Below are 14,419 nucleotides of genomic sequence, written 5' to 3'. Positions count from 1 at the left end.
GAACATAGAATGGTTTGCACATGTAAGGACATTATTAAGACTTTTTAGTATTAGTAATTACTATTAGTTATGATTCAATATAGAGGCATTTTCCTATAAAAGTGTTTTCCTAGCTGTTTTGAAAAAGTGAAGCAACAACATTATGAAATGAGATTTAGCACTGAGTGTGGTTATGTTTGTAAAACAGATGCATTTATGCGGCCATATTTGCATTTGGTTTGCGCATCCCATTTTGGCTTTTGTGCTGACAAGTCACAAAATTTAGAGGCGATTGCCGCTACCCAATGATATACAGTAGCTCCTTCCCAAACTGAACAGCATTCAGTCTTTATGAGGCTCAAGCTACACCCAGGTTTTAATCTTTTCCTGTCTACAGTAATCTGCCAGTTTGCCAACTAGATGACAGATAGTTGTTTCAACACTTTTGCACTTTCCAATTCTTATGTCATTCATCTTTGCAATAACCTAGTCAAGTAAATTAGACTGAGAAACAATACTCCAGGCAAAGTAAACACAAGAGTTTGTGTTTGTATGCTACATCAAACTAGCTCTCAATAATCAAGACACTCCAATGTATTTTTAAAAAGTTTGCTTGTCATTCCAAGCCGGGTGGCAGAGTGCTAGAAGCAAGTGGTTGCTTTACAGAATTAGTTTTGAAATGAGCTGATATAGGGACTGCGGGGGGTGGGGTGTCCAAAATGTTGAAATCTGGAACTGCCTATATTTGTTACTATGTACTCTGATACTCCTCAACATGTAAATGTGTAAATAAACAAGAATACTGCAAAGATAGTACAAGTCTCTGTAGTATTCTCTCTTCCAAAGCAAAGGGATCCCATCAGGGCAACCCTGGCCTGAACTTCCCACTGTGTAGAAAAAGTAGAGGGGACGTTCAGGTAAAAAACTAAGATAGGTCACTCTGTCACACACTAGTTACTTTTCTGTTAACTTTTCAAAGACTGCAATTGGTTTCTAGGCCGTGCTGCTTTATCTTTACTTCAAAGTCTTCAGCAAACCAGTATTATTTAACGAAAACAAATATAAAGCAATTGCAGAAAAGATTTTCCTTCTCTGTTGGTGATTCCTGTGCGGCACTTGTGATAAAAAAATGTTTTTTACAGGCTCGTTAGGCTTCAAGGCAAATGTAGCCCCACAAAACCACAGTATTTGATTTCAGTTGGCAGTCCCAAAGCTGCCCCTTCCTTTTCCTTTCCATGCTGGCTACAAAGAATATACTTAGATTGATTCAAAGCAACCAGTAAAACTCTTTGTAAGGTGAACATTCTAGGCAGGGAAGCAACCTCAGCTGCAGCAGCCACATAAATGCTTATCTAATGTTTTTCATGCTAAAATAGCATACCCTCCAACATGCTGCTGATCAAAATTGGGACGCTCGTTTTTTGCTCCCAAGCTTTCGCGGGAGCCAGATGACTTGCATAAGACTTAAAAACAAGCGTCTTTTGGTCCGGTGCTCTGACGTGAGCCCACTAACTCGCGCCAGAGCACCAGACCCCCAAATGGAGATCATTCCATGATCCAATCAGAAGTCAGGATGTCCTGCTCAAATCAGGAGGGTTGAAGAGTATGAAATAGTCTGCACCAATAATCTAAAATCACATCCACACCACACATGGCTTCCCCCAAAGAATCCTGAAAACTGCAATGCTCATTTCTGTAGCAAAAGGAACCCCCTTGCCTGGAATTCGCTGCTCCCTCCAGCCCTCCACTTTCCCTCATTAACTCTCTGCCTCCCAAACGTTCTCACCGTATTTGCACTCCAGCCTTGTGCAACATAATGGGCTGTGCTGAAACATTAGGGGAACTATTGCGTCATCAAACAGGGAACAGTTAGTTACCATAAGATAAATCCCTTGGGTTTGAAACTTGATCTGCCTACATTAATAGCCACCTGAGGGTGCTTCCAGGTGTCTGCTTCCTCTGCAGCATCTAAACTGGAAGCAGAATGGGGAAGTCTGCCTTATTTTCTCCACCAGCCCTGCTGCTGCTGCCACCTTCTTCCCTCCTTTCCTGTTTATTTGATTTTAAACCTGCAGACTGGGCCTCGTCTACGTTTAAGCTTATGTGTACAGCACCTGGTGTTTTTAGGTGCTTAGTTAACATGGCATAGTGGGGTTGGTAGATTGGTAGACTTGGTAGATTGGGGTTCCAAAGGCTACTCAGCCATGAAACATAACATTCAAAACTCCATTCAGCTTGGGTTGTTGAAAGGATAAAATAGGGAGGGGGAGAGCCAAGTAGGCCACCTTAAGTTCCTTGGGAGGAAAATGAGATATAAATGTAATAATAAATAAAACAATCAGAGAAGGAAGTACCTCGCAGAAGCTGATGATCCTATCATTGCCTTCTGTACTATCAAGGCTACGCTGCCTGTACTTAACCTGAATGACCATTATTTGTGACAACTAATAGTGTTAAGCCAAGGGAGTGGCTCATATTCACAGGAGACCCATTGACTGCCATTATTTTACTCCGTTTATTTCAATGGCTGTACTCTTACGTACGCCTTGATTGTCTATTGCCCCTCATGTGGTTCTATGGCCACCAGGCATGCTTCAGAATATTGTCCACTTACCCTCGCCATGGCTTGGTTTATTGTAGCAAAAGTCCCCAATAAATAAACGTTCAGCTACATTCCTTGGTAAATCGAAGTGTAAGAAAACGGGACATGAGAAGATACCTAAGCAAAGAGGTAGAAAAGAAGAACAGTTCAGGAAATAAAATAAACTGCTATTTCACAAATGAGTTTTAAAATATGTACACCAAAGCATGACAGTGGTACACCCAATCGGCTGGGACTGGCTATGGAACTGTGTATTTCTAAATATGCACAATGTGTAATGCAGCAGATTGGAGAAGGGACAGAGCTCAGTGGTACAGCACGTGTGTTGCATGCCAAAGGTCTCAGGTTCAATCCCTGGCACCCCCAGGTAGAGTTGAGAAAGATTCCCATCTGAGACCCTGGAGAGGTTCATATTTACATTGCCAGTCAATGTAGACAATGCAGTGGAGACAATGCAGAAGCAGATAGACCAGTGGTCTCGCAAATAAATAAGACTGCTGTTATATATTTCACCCAAACTTTGGTTTCAGGAAATGTGACCTTTTATCCTACAATTATAGTTTAAAAATTATGGACTTTAAAAAATAAGAGAATGAAAACATCATCTGTTATGCACAGTAATGGATAAAATATGGCCACCCCATGATATTCATTTATCAAGGTTACATCGACCAATGCGCCACATGTTATTATGCTCCCTCAGTTTGGTCAGATGTATTCACTGCAAATCTTGGAGTGTTTTCCTGCAAAGCTGTTTTCAGCTGGGGCAACAACATATGCTGGTAACGGCTCCCAAGGGTTTGTTATTCAGCTAGAAATAGCTAGAGCTGATCGTCATCTTGCTTTCTTTTGGTGCTGACACACCTACTATCTGGGGATGCTACATATAAGCAGAGACGTGTAAGAGTATTCTCAGGGGATGGGACTAGTATTTGCTTTATATTGATCACGGGAGCAATGACACAGACCAGAGAGTACCTTTACTTGTTTGTGCTTTTCACAGAAGAGATGATTTCATAAACTACAGTAGTTTGAAACCTACCATGAACCCTTCAGTATGGCGAGTCTGTAATTCTAAACAAGTTCAATACATAGATTTAAGAGATAATTATAATACTGCAGTGTATTGTAGAAATAAGGTAAATTGATGAACTGCGAATGAATATTTGCCTTTGTCAATCCAAGTTCTCTAGGAGTTACAGAATTACATTCTTGCTTTCTGCTGAAACTTCTGAAAAATCGAAATTGAACCTCCATGTTTAGAGCAGTATACCTTCAATTATCATATGATGAGGGCAAACAGGGGATGGCTAACTTAGGCTATGTACACACTCCCATTTATTTTGCATTTTATATACTCAAAACACTGGTTCGGGAAGCAGTATACACACAATGTTAACCATAATCCTGTACCTATTCTCTTGTTTCTTATGATATACTACGTTTTTATGTCTTTCCCCAAAACAGCTTCAATCTGAGGTGAGAAAAAGAATAATGTTGTAGCATTTTAAGCTGGCAATGTTTTCACAGCCTAACATCTGTTGGGGGCAAGAATTCTGGATTATAAAGACTGCTAGTTCAGCCACGCAAGGCATTTCTTATGCTCTTAAAATCATACTTGTAGTTACTCTGACAACCACTTGGGCCTAGTTACTCAAAGATCAAAGTGACTGTATCACTCAATACATCAATTTTCCCCCTTTGTATTTCAAGTGAAAATAGAATTGCAGACCTATATAAATAAATTTGCCTGTGATTGGTTCTTCTTTGCCTTGGGCGACGTATTTTTCAGGTTTAAATTATGTAAGCCTATTTAAAATTATGTATCTAGAAAAATGCACATATATAATTCCGTATGAAGTTGTCATCACTGTACAAGCGCTCTCTGTCTCTCTCATGTGAATGCTCTGCAGAATACTCAGCTATTAACTTGTCCATTACTCTTATGATTAATTAGATTTCTGCCAGTAATTCTCTAAGGTTTGGATGCTTTCCAGTTGCTCAGCATTCATTGTCCTTGAATGCACATTCCTATAAGATCCTGCCGGTAAAAAACGGCGATACTGACAATCTTTTGTTGATGCTGTCAGCAAAGCAGTTTTTCTGTTCAGTCCCCAGTATATTAGCACAATGAAATCTGCTTTAGATCACTCTTTTATTAGACTTCTTTCCAAATACAAAAAGCATTTCATTACATTTGTATCCTGCTCTTCTAAAACAAGCTCTGGGCAACATACACATGGAGGAATTCAATGCAACTCTTCTAAGGCAACTCTCCTCATTTCACTTTGCCAGATGGAACAATCCCACCTCTTCTCACCCTGCACACTGTTCTAGTGGTTCTCCCCCAAACCCAAAATTTGGGGGGGGGCACAGGAGGAGGAGGAGAAACCCTGTGATACAAGTAGAAGCTCTTGTGCACTAGCTGAATCCCACCCATGGTGATTGTCCCTTTTATCATAATAATCACAAATTGCTGGCTTTAACTGACAAAGAGCTGCATGGCTAAGGACCTCTTTCTGCCCATATAAACCTACTTGGTCCCTGGGACCAACCTCTGAGCCCCTTCCCTGTGTGCCCATGCAAGAGATGTTTGGAGGGTGGCAGTTTTTTTCAGTGCCCCCGCACCCGATTGTGGAAGGCTTGACTGGTATATTTTGTCATCCTTCTGGTGCCAGGTGAAGATGTTTTTGTTCTCCAGAGCATGTGGACAGCACCAATGCTCTGGCTTTTGGTCCTGTTTTGTGTGTTCATCCTTATATGGTAGGGGTAGTGTTTTATGTTGTTGGACAATGCACATTTTAAAGTACCTTTATTTCATTTTAATGGCTTTTTATTGTATCTTGTCCCTGTAAATTGCTTTGGGGCTCCTTTAGTGTGAAGTGATGCAATAAACTAGGCCAAGAGAGAATAATTAGGACTAGTTCACCATGAGGAACAGAGGAAGCTGCCTTAGATTGCATCAGGCCATTGGTCCATGTCTCTACACTGTTGTCAGTCTTGTCTACACTGACTGCCAACATTGCTCCAGGGAGACTTTCCTAGTCCTACCTGGAGATGTGGGAGGTTGAACCTGGAACCCTACGCGTGTTCTACTATTGAATATCTGAGTAGGGATTTGAAACTGTGCTTCCTTTGAGCAATAGGGATATTTTAGCTGTCCTGTACAGAACATCTTGTTCCCATCCAAGAAAGCAAGGGATTACCGTATTTTTCCATGTATAAGACGACCCCTATTTTTTTAAACCCAAAATTAAGAAATTAAGTTGTTTAGCTTTTGGGGGTGGGGGAGGTCACTTTCGCCAACCGCTCACCCACCTGCCCGCCACTGCCGATTGCTTGCCACAGCCACCAATCACCTGCCCAATCGCCACTGCCAATCTCCTGCTTGCTGCTGCCATTAATCGCATGTCCCCCCTCTGCATTCACTATCCGTGTATAAGATGACACCCAATTTTTGCCTTTTTAATTTTTAGCAAAAAGCATTGTCTTATACACGGAAAAATACAATAAGCATGGAAGATGATTTTATAGGGCTAACAAATGTTGTGATATCCAGCCCAAACCTGGCCTGCGTAGAATTGTATCTACAGTTATTAGTTAAGCTTCTTAAGACAATGTTGCAACAATACTGGCAGTTAAATCTTTCAATATAATAATGCTTTTCATATTTACATACCTTCCAGACGAGCTTATAACCCAACAGGTGTACAGGAAGAACTAAGGAAGGATGTGCTGTGGCAACAGAATTGTTGTGCTATTGTCCCACCCATAATTTTATTTTCACATTATAAGATGGGCCTCACATTTGTATTACTGCCTAAATTTCATCACTGCAACAAATTTGGCTAGTAAGCAAAGCATCAACCAGAACTTATCTTGTTGTGGGGCCATTACACACAGTGATAAAAGCTACTATGCTTATTTTTCTAGGCTGCAAGCAACAGAGATGAAGGAATTAAAACAGCATAATGATACATATTCTCCATTGAACCACTTTTGCACCTAATTACCCAATTTCACTTGTAAGCTTTACGAGGCAAGAGCCTGCCTTTTTGGCTTGTTCTACTCTGTTAAGGGGACACAGGTGGCGCTGTGGGTTAAACCACAGAGCCTAGGGCTTGCCAATCAGAAGGTCGGTGGTTCGAATCCCCGCGACAGGGTGAGCTCCTGTTGCTCGGTCCCTGCTCCTGCCAACCTAGCAGTTCAAAAGCACATCAAAGTGCAAGTAGATAAATAGGTACCGCTCTGGGGGGAAGGTAAACGGCGTTACGTGTGCTGCTCTGGTTTGCCAGAAGCGGCTTAGTCATGCTGGCCACATGACCCGGAAGCTGTGCGCTGGCTCCCTCAGCCTATAAACCAAGATGAGCGCCGCAACCCCAGAGTTGGTCACGACTGGACCTAATGGTCAGGGGTCTCTTTACCTTTACTTTGTTAAGCACAATGGGAAAGCCCAGGTAAGGACCCCAGATACGGGCTGCTTATATTAGCTGGGCATGGACCTGAGGGAAGCCCTCCTGCTCCATCAGCTCCTCCCCTGGCCCAGCCTGCATCCAAATCTGCACTCCCATTTGCCAATCCTGGGTCCAGGCTCACATCCAGCTCCTGAAAGCTGGAGTGCCCCCACCGCTCATCCAGACAGGGTGTTGATCCCGAGCCACCCTCATCAGGGACTTAGGAGGCGCCTCTGCTGTCCCGCAACACCGCCACAATGAGAGGGTGAGCGGACTTGTGTTGCTCTGTGCACTATGGTGGTGCTGTAGAAATAAGCAACAGCAACGTTTGAGTTCTAAATATCAGTCTGGAGTCCTGGGTGGCATTTTTGAAGAGTGAAACACCAGACAAAATCTGAGCTGTGTATAAAATGTGACTGCACTCCATTAATATTATTTATTAAATTTGTACCCCACCCAGAGGGACTGACAACAGGTGATTCAATCAAAGCAAGCGATAAGCCAGACTAAAATAAGAATGCAACTACAACAAAAACATGCAAGGTAATAAAGGAAGTAAAAGTAGGTAATAAAAAAGAAGGTAATAAAACCGCTGAAACTAGACAAAGCCTGGGGCTGTGTACACATTCACATTTACTCTGCATCCAGTGCGCCCCCAGCGCTGGTTTGGGAAGTGGTGTACATCTGACATCCTGTATCTATACATTCATGAAATACTGCATTTTTATGCATTTTCCTCCAAACCAGCTTCAATGTGAACTGAGAAAAAGAACAACCTAGGTGTGTTTTAAGCTGGCAATGTGTACACAGCCTGGGTTGTGTGGCTGTGAGAGAGAGTACATGCACAATGCTTTCTAATTGTCACTGAGGCTCACCCACATTTTGCCTGTCCTAGAAAGCACAGGTCCAAGAGATTTTCTGCTTGTCCAGTGCATCTGCACCACCACTTTCCCCAGGAAAACCTGCATGTTACCGCTGAATCAAAGCAGGTGTCAATCCACTGAAAATCTGATTGCCGTTTACTCCAATTCAGCAGTAAAGACCAGGTTTCTCCAGGAGGAAGCGGCAGGACAAGCATAAATGTGGACAAGCCATGAGTTTGAATGTAACTGTGTTTTCCTACCATTTCTCTTGGCAGACAGTTTCAAAGTGTGAAGGATCTCACCAAAGGCCTAGGTGTGCACCCTTCAAATAACTAATATGCAGCAGTAGAGGCCAGTCCACAACCCACAAAGTACTTGACTTTGGGTCTGATTAACTCCACTTCAGCATAACACGTTTAGCTATTAAATGCAGTACATATCCCACCTCAAAGGATTAAATATTGCTAGTTTTGATTTGACTCTTTATACAGATATATTTAGAGTCCAGATGGTTGCCTGGGGCAACACATGGGTCTAGTTGAGACTCTTGCCAGGGCTGCTTCACACCATTTTCCAATGCAGGTTTAGGCAGAAAAGTTGTACAGCTGTCCTCTCCTATGTTCAGACTGGATGGGGTTAATCCTCTGAAGCACATATACCTCTGATCAACACACTGGCAATAGGGAGACTCCTATAAACAATTCAGTGAACTTGTTTGAAATGGCTTTTTGCTTCCTTTTTCTTAAGTGTCATATGGGTATGAGAGGACTGACAACTTATGTTTTTCAAAAATTCTGCTGGCTGGGTGAGCCAGGGAGCACAACACAACAGACTCCAACAGGACAGGTAGTGGAGGAAGTAGCAACAGGTTTCTGCTTGAGCCTTGTATCCAGTATTCCAGGCATGGTGGGTGGGTAAGTCTGTCCTCTGCACATCTACTATGGGGTGGAGAAGTAACATAGGGAATTTGGTCTGGAGCAATGGACAGAAGGAGTGGACTGGGAGGGATTGAGTTGTAATAGAAAGAGGGCAGGGGAATTATTAACCATCCCTTTCCCCACTGCTATTCCACTTAAAATACCCCTTACTTATTCAGCTTATCACTAAAATAAGCAGCTATTTGGGTTTATTACACATGTCCCTGTCTTGCTTGGCATTTATTCTGCATTCATGGATGGAAGAATTGAAGCTCACATACTAAATAAAGATGATGCCTGCTTTTACTAAAATGATGGTGATGGCCTTACTGGAAAAAATATAACAATATAGCAAATGTTTGGCTTTTACATAAACAATAACTGTCCCAAAGGCTTTGATTTTTTAAAAAACACAGGATTTTTTGTTTTGCTTGCAGATAACTGATTTGCTTTGATAATATTATGAGGAATAGAAAAGTAAATCCAGCAAATTATCTTAAAACATGTCTTTCTTCATCTTTGGAATTTTAATCCTGCCTACCTAAGATCAGACTGTATAACCTCGCACCCTCCCTCATCAGGATGCCATCATGGGCCAAATTTGGGAAAGTGTGCATTTTTTTCCACATGGACACACAAGCCCATGCATGTTTGGACAGGCAAGACAGACCTTTCTCCCATTTCTCTCAAAAGACTGTGTGTGCAGAAGCCACTTATTCAAACACAAATGTATTCCAAACATGTAAACACCGAAATGAGTCTGTAATGTCTGAATCAGCCAGTGTATTTGGAGAACTGAGAGCTCTAGTGACCATGACCTTCAGGCCTCCTCGATAACCAAGGAGACTCCCAAACAGAAAAATGTAAAAAGCAAAAGGGCAACTGTTAAATAATGCTAAGTCTTAGGTAGATGCAGTAACTGCATTCGGCAAATCCCCTGTTTGATCGTCTGCCTAAATATCGGTAACAGCTTGATTTTGGTCCACAACAAATGTGTTTGCATCTTGCTGTCTGAATCTTTAACCCCACGGGATACAATTGACCTTCAGTTACCCTGGGCTGGCTAATCAAGCTCCACTTGCAATACTTGGTAATTTTAAACCTGTACATTGTAGAGATGCAGAACTCCCACTCCTACCCACCCCCCGCTGCTGTCTGCTCTTATTACCTTCTAAACCTTAATGATGCTGCTCCCATTATCAATGCATTTTCCTTTGGAATGGCTATCCAAACTTAATCAGCATAACACGAAGCACGCCAGCAAAATAACCTCTCTGCCTGTTTACAGACAGTGAATCACAACTGACAGACAGCTGCTCCGACTAGAAATGGGAAGTGCTTATGCCACCCTCCTTGCAAACTGCTGCTAGGCTATGTTATTTATTCAGGAAAAAAATTACTTTTCATGTTGGCTTACCTGTTCTCTCTGGAAAGCAGCCACTTAAGAGAGGAGCACAAATAAGTGTCTCTTGGCTGAGGAAATGGGTTGTTACTAAGCAGAAGAGCGTGCACCGCGTAATCCCTGGAAACAGCTTTTACTGTACAGCGTCAGGAGTGCTGATGAGAGAAAATGACTAGACCTTCCCGGTGTTCATCTGGGGCTCCTTTCCTGTTTGGTAAAGCCCTCTTCAAAAACTAGGCTCAGAACAGAGACCATTAACGTGCCTTATATTCCCCTCTTACTTCTCAGTCTATGGTACGTTTTCTCAGCTGTTTTTCCAGATCAATAGAAAAAGGAAAAAAACAATTCCATGGTGAGACAGAAATGAGAGCAATCATTCTGTTTTTAGCCAGATCTTCTTTAAAAGGAAACTCTCAATATGGCTTATAACAGATGCTTGCAAACGGAGACTATAGAGGTGTCTTACTATCAACCTATCAAGAAGAAATCACAAACAATAATTCACCCCAAGGTACATATTCAGCTACCTATGCAACTGCTGAACTTCAGAACTCAGTGTCATCTAAAGCCAAGGAAGGTATATTTCTGGAGCCTGTGCTTTACAGAAACCTCTTTTAAATACAGTATATCATTATTACACCTCTGCTGGTGGAGGAAAGAGTATTCAGCATTGCCCTAGAGAGCCACTGTTTGTACAGATGAAGAATGATGCAATCAGTACATCTAAAAAGCAATCCAACATGGGATTGTACAACTCAAACAACAATGTATGAATATCAATAGACCAAATTCAGTTCTGGGGTTATCACCATGTCCAAATTAGGATATCTTAATTTCTGTAAAACGTAGCTCATCAGTCTTGAAAATACTGTTTCCTCTTCACATGGATTGATGCTATTTATACTTTTGACTGAAAGAGGCAGGGAAGAATATACGCAGGATCCACTTCTTTTGAAGCTTTCCCGATACCTGTTTTGAACTGAATCCAAGCTTCTTTTAAAAAGACAAAAATGAGATGCTGTAGAAAAAATGCATTATTATAGAGAACTCTATACTGAAGTAATGAAACTCATTAGGTCATCTTCAGATGTGGCTAAAGTTGGCTTCATATTTTTCCCATCTATAAACCGAATTTTAAAACTGTATGGTCAAGGACACTGGTTTTTAAATGGTGACCCATGGTGTACTTGTTTTTTATGTCTTGGAACCCCAAGGGCCATAGCTCAGTGGTACAGCATCTGCTTTGCATGTTGAAGTGGCAGGGCTGGGAACATCCTCTTTCTGAAACCCTGGGGAGACCCTCCCATCAATGTAGACAGGACAAAGGGTCTGACTTAGTATAAGGCAGCTTTTATGTTCCTGAATTTCTAAAACAATGGCAAAATTAACAGGAAAATGTTTGCACCCTTTTCCTGAGCAAACAGTTCCCAAACAGCAAATTATGACTAAATTTCTTCAGACATCCCCTTCCGCAAAAAAAAAAGCTGTACTGAAAGTGTGAGGTAAAAATTAAGTGTTGAGGTACTCGTGCGGCCCACTTGGTATGAAAAGTTGGGCCGCCCTGTTCAAAATGGCTTCTACAAGACAAGGGCAGGAAGCTAGCCTGCTTTTTGTGGCTGGTTGCAAAACAGATTATACTTTCTGTTGAATAACCTGTTGTATAACAAGCTTCTGCTAGCAAAACTGTTGCGCTGGATTTTATATTGCACAACCATTATTCTCACCCCCATGATAACACAACAGCGTGGTCAGAGAACATTGAATCCAGGCCTTTGAGTTGAACATGAGGATTAGTTTACGTGGTGTTTTGGCCACAGGTGCCATATGAGTGATACCACACCAAGGAAACAGTTTTGTGTTTTTAAAGTGTTCTTTAAAAGCCTCCACTGAGACATAGAGCTCACGTTAGTGACCTGAACCACCAGCCTTAAACCTGTTTATTGAACATTCATTCCAATTTGCTTGCACAAAGCTTTTGCAGAAGTTAGACTATGTTCAGTCATTATTAAGCATTCATTCTAATTTGTTTGTGGGGTGATTATACAACAATGAACATTCATTCTGATTGGTTTGTATGAGTTTTACATCTTCCTGTCAATCATTCATTCATCTCACATTTTTCAGTGCATTTACCCATCACCAGTGCTTTTTTTCTAGAAAAAGAGGTGCCAGAATTCCCCATGAATGCCTCCCTTGTTCTCTTATAATGGCAATGGCGCCCAACTGAGAGGTGCTGGAACTGAGCTCCAGTGAGTTCCAGCTGAAAAAAGCCCTGTCCATCACTTTCCTAACTGCAAAAAGTGTGTGTGTGTGCTTGTAAGTGAATTTATTGTGAAGGATGATGGATCACTTTAATCAGCTTTAATTGCTCAAATCTAAATTTCTGATACGTGCTTGAATCCCTCCCACAAAATAAGAAACAGTCTGAAGGTGCCCTTATGATGATGATGTCAACAACTGGATATAATATTACATCACTGGATACCAAAGAACTTTAAGAAAAAGTTATTCTTTAACTAAATATGTTGCTATGTTAAGTAAGTCAAACAGTGAAAGTAGTATTCAGCATCTGAATTTGGATTTTTACTTAGAAAATCCATCATGACAATTCATATCTGAGTAATGCACATGAACCTACATTTGTTTCAACCTGATAAAATTTCTATCCATCTCCCAGATAATTTCACCTGCCTTATCATCCTTCCTGCTTCTCTAAGCAAATGTTCGGATAATAACTCTCAAAGAGCATTAACCAATTGCTCAGAACTCTTGATATTATTCACATTTTCTCTAAGGCCCAATTAGGGGATATCAGGGAGTATTTTAAAATACAAAATGCTGTACTGTATGTCTTCATATTTACCTAACCAAGCCCAGCTGCTCTGCTCGCCTTTTGAGTGGGCAGCAGCAGCAGACACTGGCCAAAACAGGTCTGAAGCAACTCCAACTCAACCACCGTGAACACTTATGCAAACTGCTTGCAACATTTTATTTACTCTCCAACCTGAGCTCTTATTGGTGTGATTAATAAAGTTATGCTATCATCCATACCTCGGGTGAATGTCTAATTAAAACTAAGGGGTATTCATTTTCAGACAGCATTGCATGTAACACATTGCATCACTTGCCTTTGGAGAGGTTTCAACAAAGCAATTTTACGTGCAATCCCTATAATCTAGGGCCTGTAATGTGAAGCTAGCAAAAATAGCAGGTGCAATTATAATTCTGGTTTTTTAAAAAATAATATGGTGAAATTCTCCATCACCTTTAATGTTTCTATTCACTGGACATCTAGCGGTCATGATGGCTATAGTTTGGTGAGCTTCACATTCTGGAATCCATTAAAAAAAACTGACGGAAAATGTCTGCCTTCAAATTCACATGTGGTGGACTGGGAGGTGGTCACCTATTTTTCAGGAGTGGGGAATAAACTGCACAAGGGTTATGGAATGAATGTGCCTTACCATTGGTAGACATAATGTCATCCCAGGGCAATGTGGGTTTCATAATATGATGGATGCTCTTTCTCACTTATAATGCCTCAAAAAAGAAAGGGAACAAATGGAGCTTTTAAAACAGTTGAGAGAACAACCATGCACTCACTGCCAATAGTAAGCCCTCTCACTCCCACTAAACTTTTTCAGTTTTCACTCTCTAAAATCTCTCCCTTAGTCTTGGGGAGACAAGCCGCTCCCAATTTTGAGCCAAAACCTCTTTCCTGAAAACTTTCAGTTCAGCACTCAGATTCCCACAAGTGTTGCACTTACTACATGATAAGCAAGCAAACAAACCAACAAAAAAAACCCCCGCAGTTCACTAGCAGTTCTGGTTAGCTATTTGAGTTTAACAGCAACTCCCTTGGAAAAGGAGGGCATGGAATGACATCATCTGGAAGGTTCAGAGACAGCTGAGCAGTTCTCCAGGGTAAAATGCAACATCTCAAAAGCGGATTCAGCAGCAGGGAATGGCAGATGCAGCTCATGCCAGATAAGTAAGCACTTCTGTTTTTCTAGCACCCAGAAAGGAGCTGGGTTCCCCATTCAAGGATCAAATATTGTATATCTAGTGAATTTCACCTGCTTCAGAAAGGGCAAAGCATCTCCCACAGAGATTGCTCTAATACACACGATGGGCTGAGCTCCTATTGCTCTGTCCCAGCTTCTGCTAACCTAGCAGTTCAAAAGCACACCAGTGCAAGTACA

The 14,419-nt window shown here is 41.5% G+C and overlaps 1 protein-coding gene across 2 annotated transcripts in view; it reads right to left on the bottom strand.

Moving 5' to 3' along the window:
* Positions 1–14,419, bottom strand: part of TRIM66 (tripartite motif containing 66) — a 59,514-nt gene that overhangs the window by 39,940 nt on the left and 5,155 nt on the right. Inside the window, exons 1-2 of one of the 2 annotated variants that reach the window (XM_053391850.1) lie at positions 10,233–10,886; positions 2,594–2,698 (exon numbers count right to left, since the gene is read on the bottom strand). In XM_053391850.1, the coding sequence (XP_053247825.1) occupies positions 2,594–2,602 (9 nt within the window). In that variant the 5' untranslated portion in view covers positions 2,603–2,698; positions 10,233–10,886. Of the gene's footprint in view, positions 1–2,593; positions 2,699–10,232; positions 10,887–14,419 lie in introns of those variants that run through there. The other variant, XM_053391841.1, reaches the window with a different exon arrangement.

This window comes from Podarcis raffonei, chromosome 1 (assembly GCF_027172205.1).
Source record: "Podarcis raffonei isolate rPodRaf1 chromosome 1, rPodRaf1.pri, whole genome shotgun sequence".
NCBI lineage: Eukaryota > Metazoa > Chordata > Lepidosauria > Squamata > Lacertidae > Podarcis > Podarcis raffonei.
Note: the sequence above shows the minus strand (reverse complement) of the source record. Positions and strands in the feature narration are given on the sequence as shown.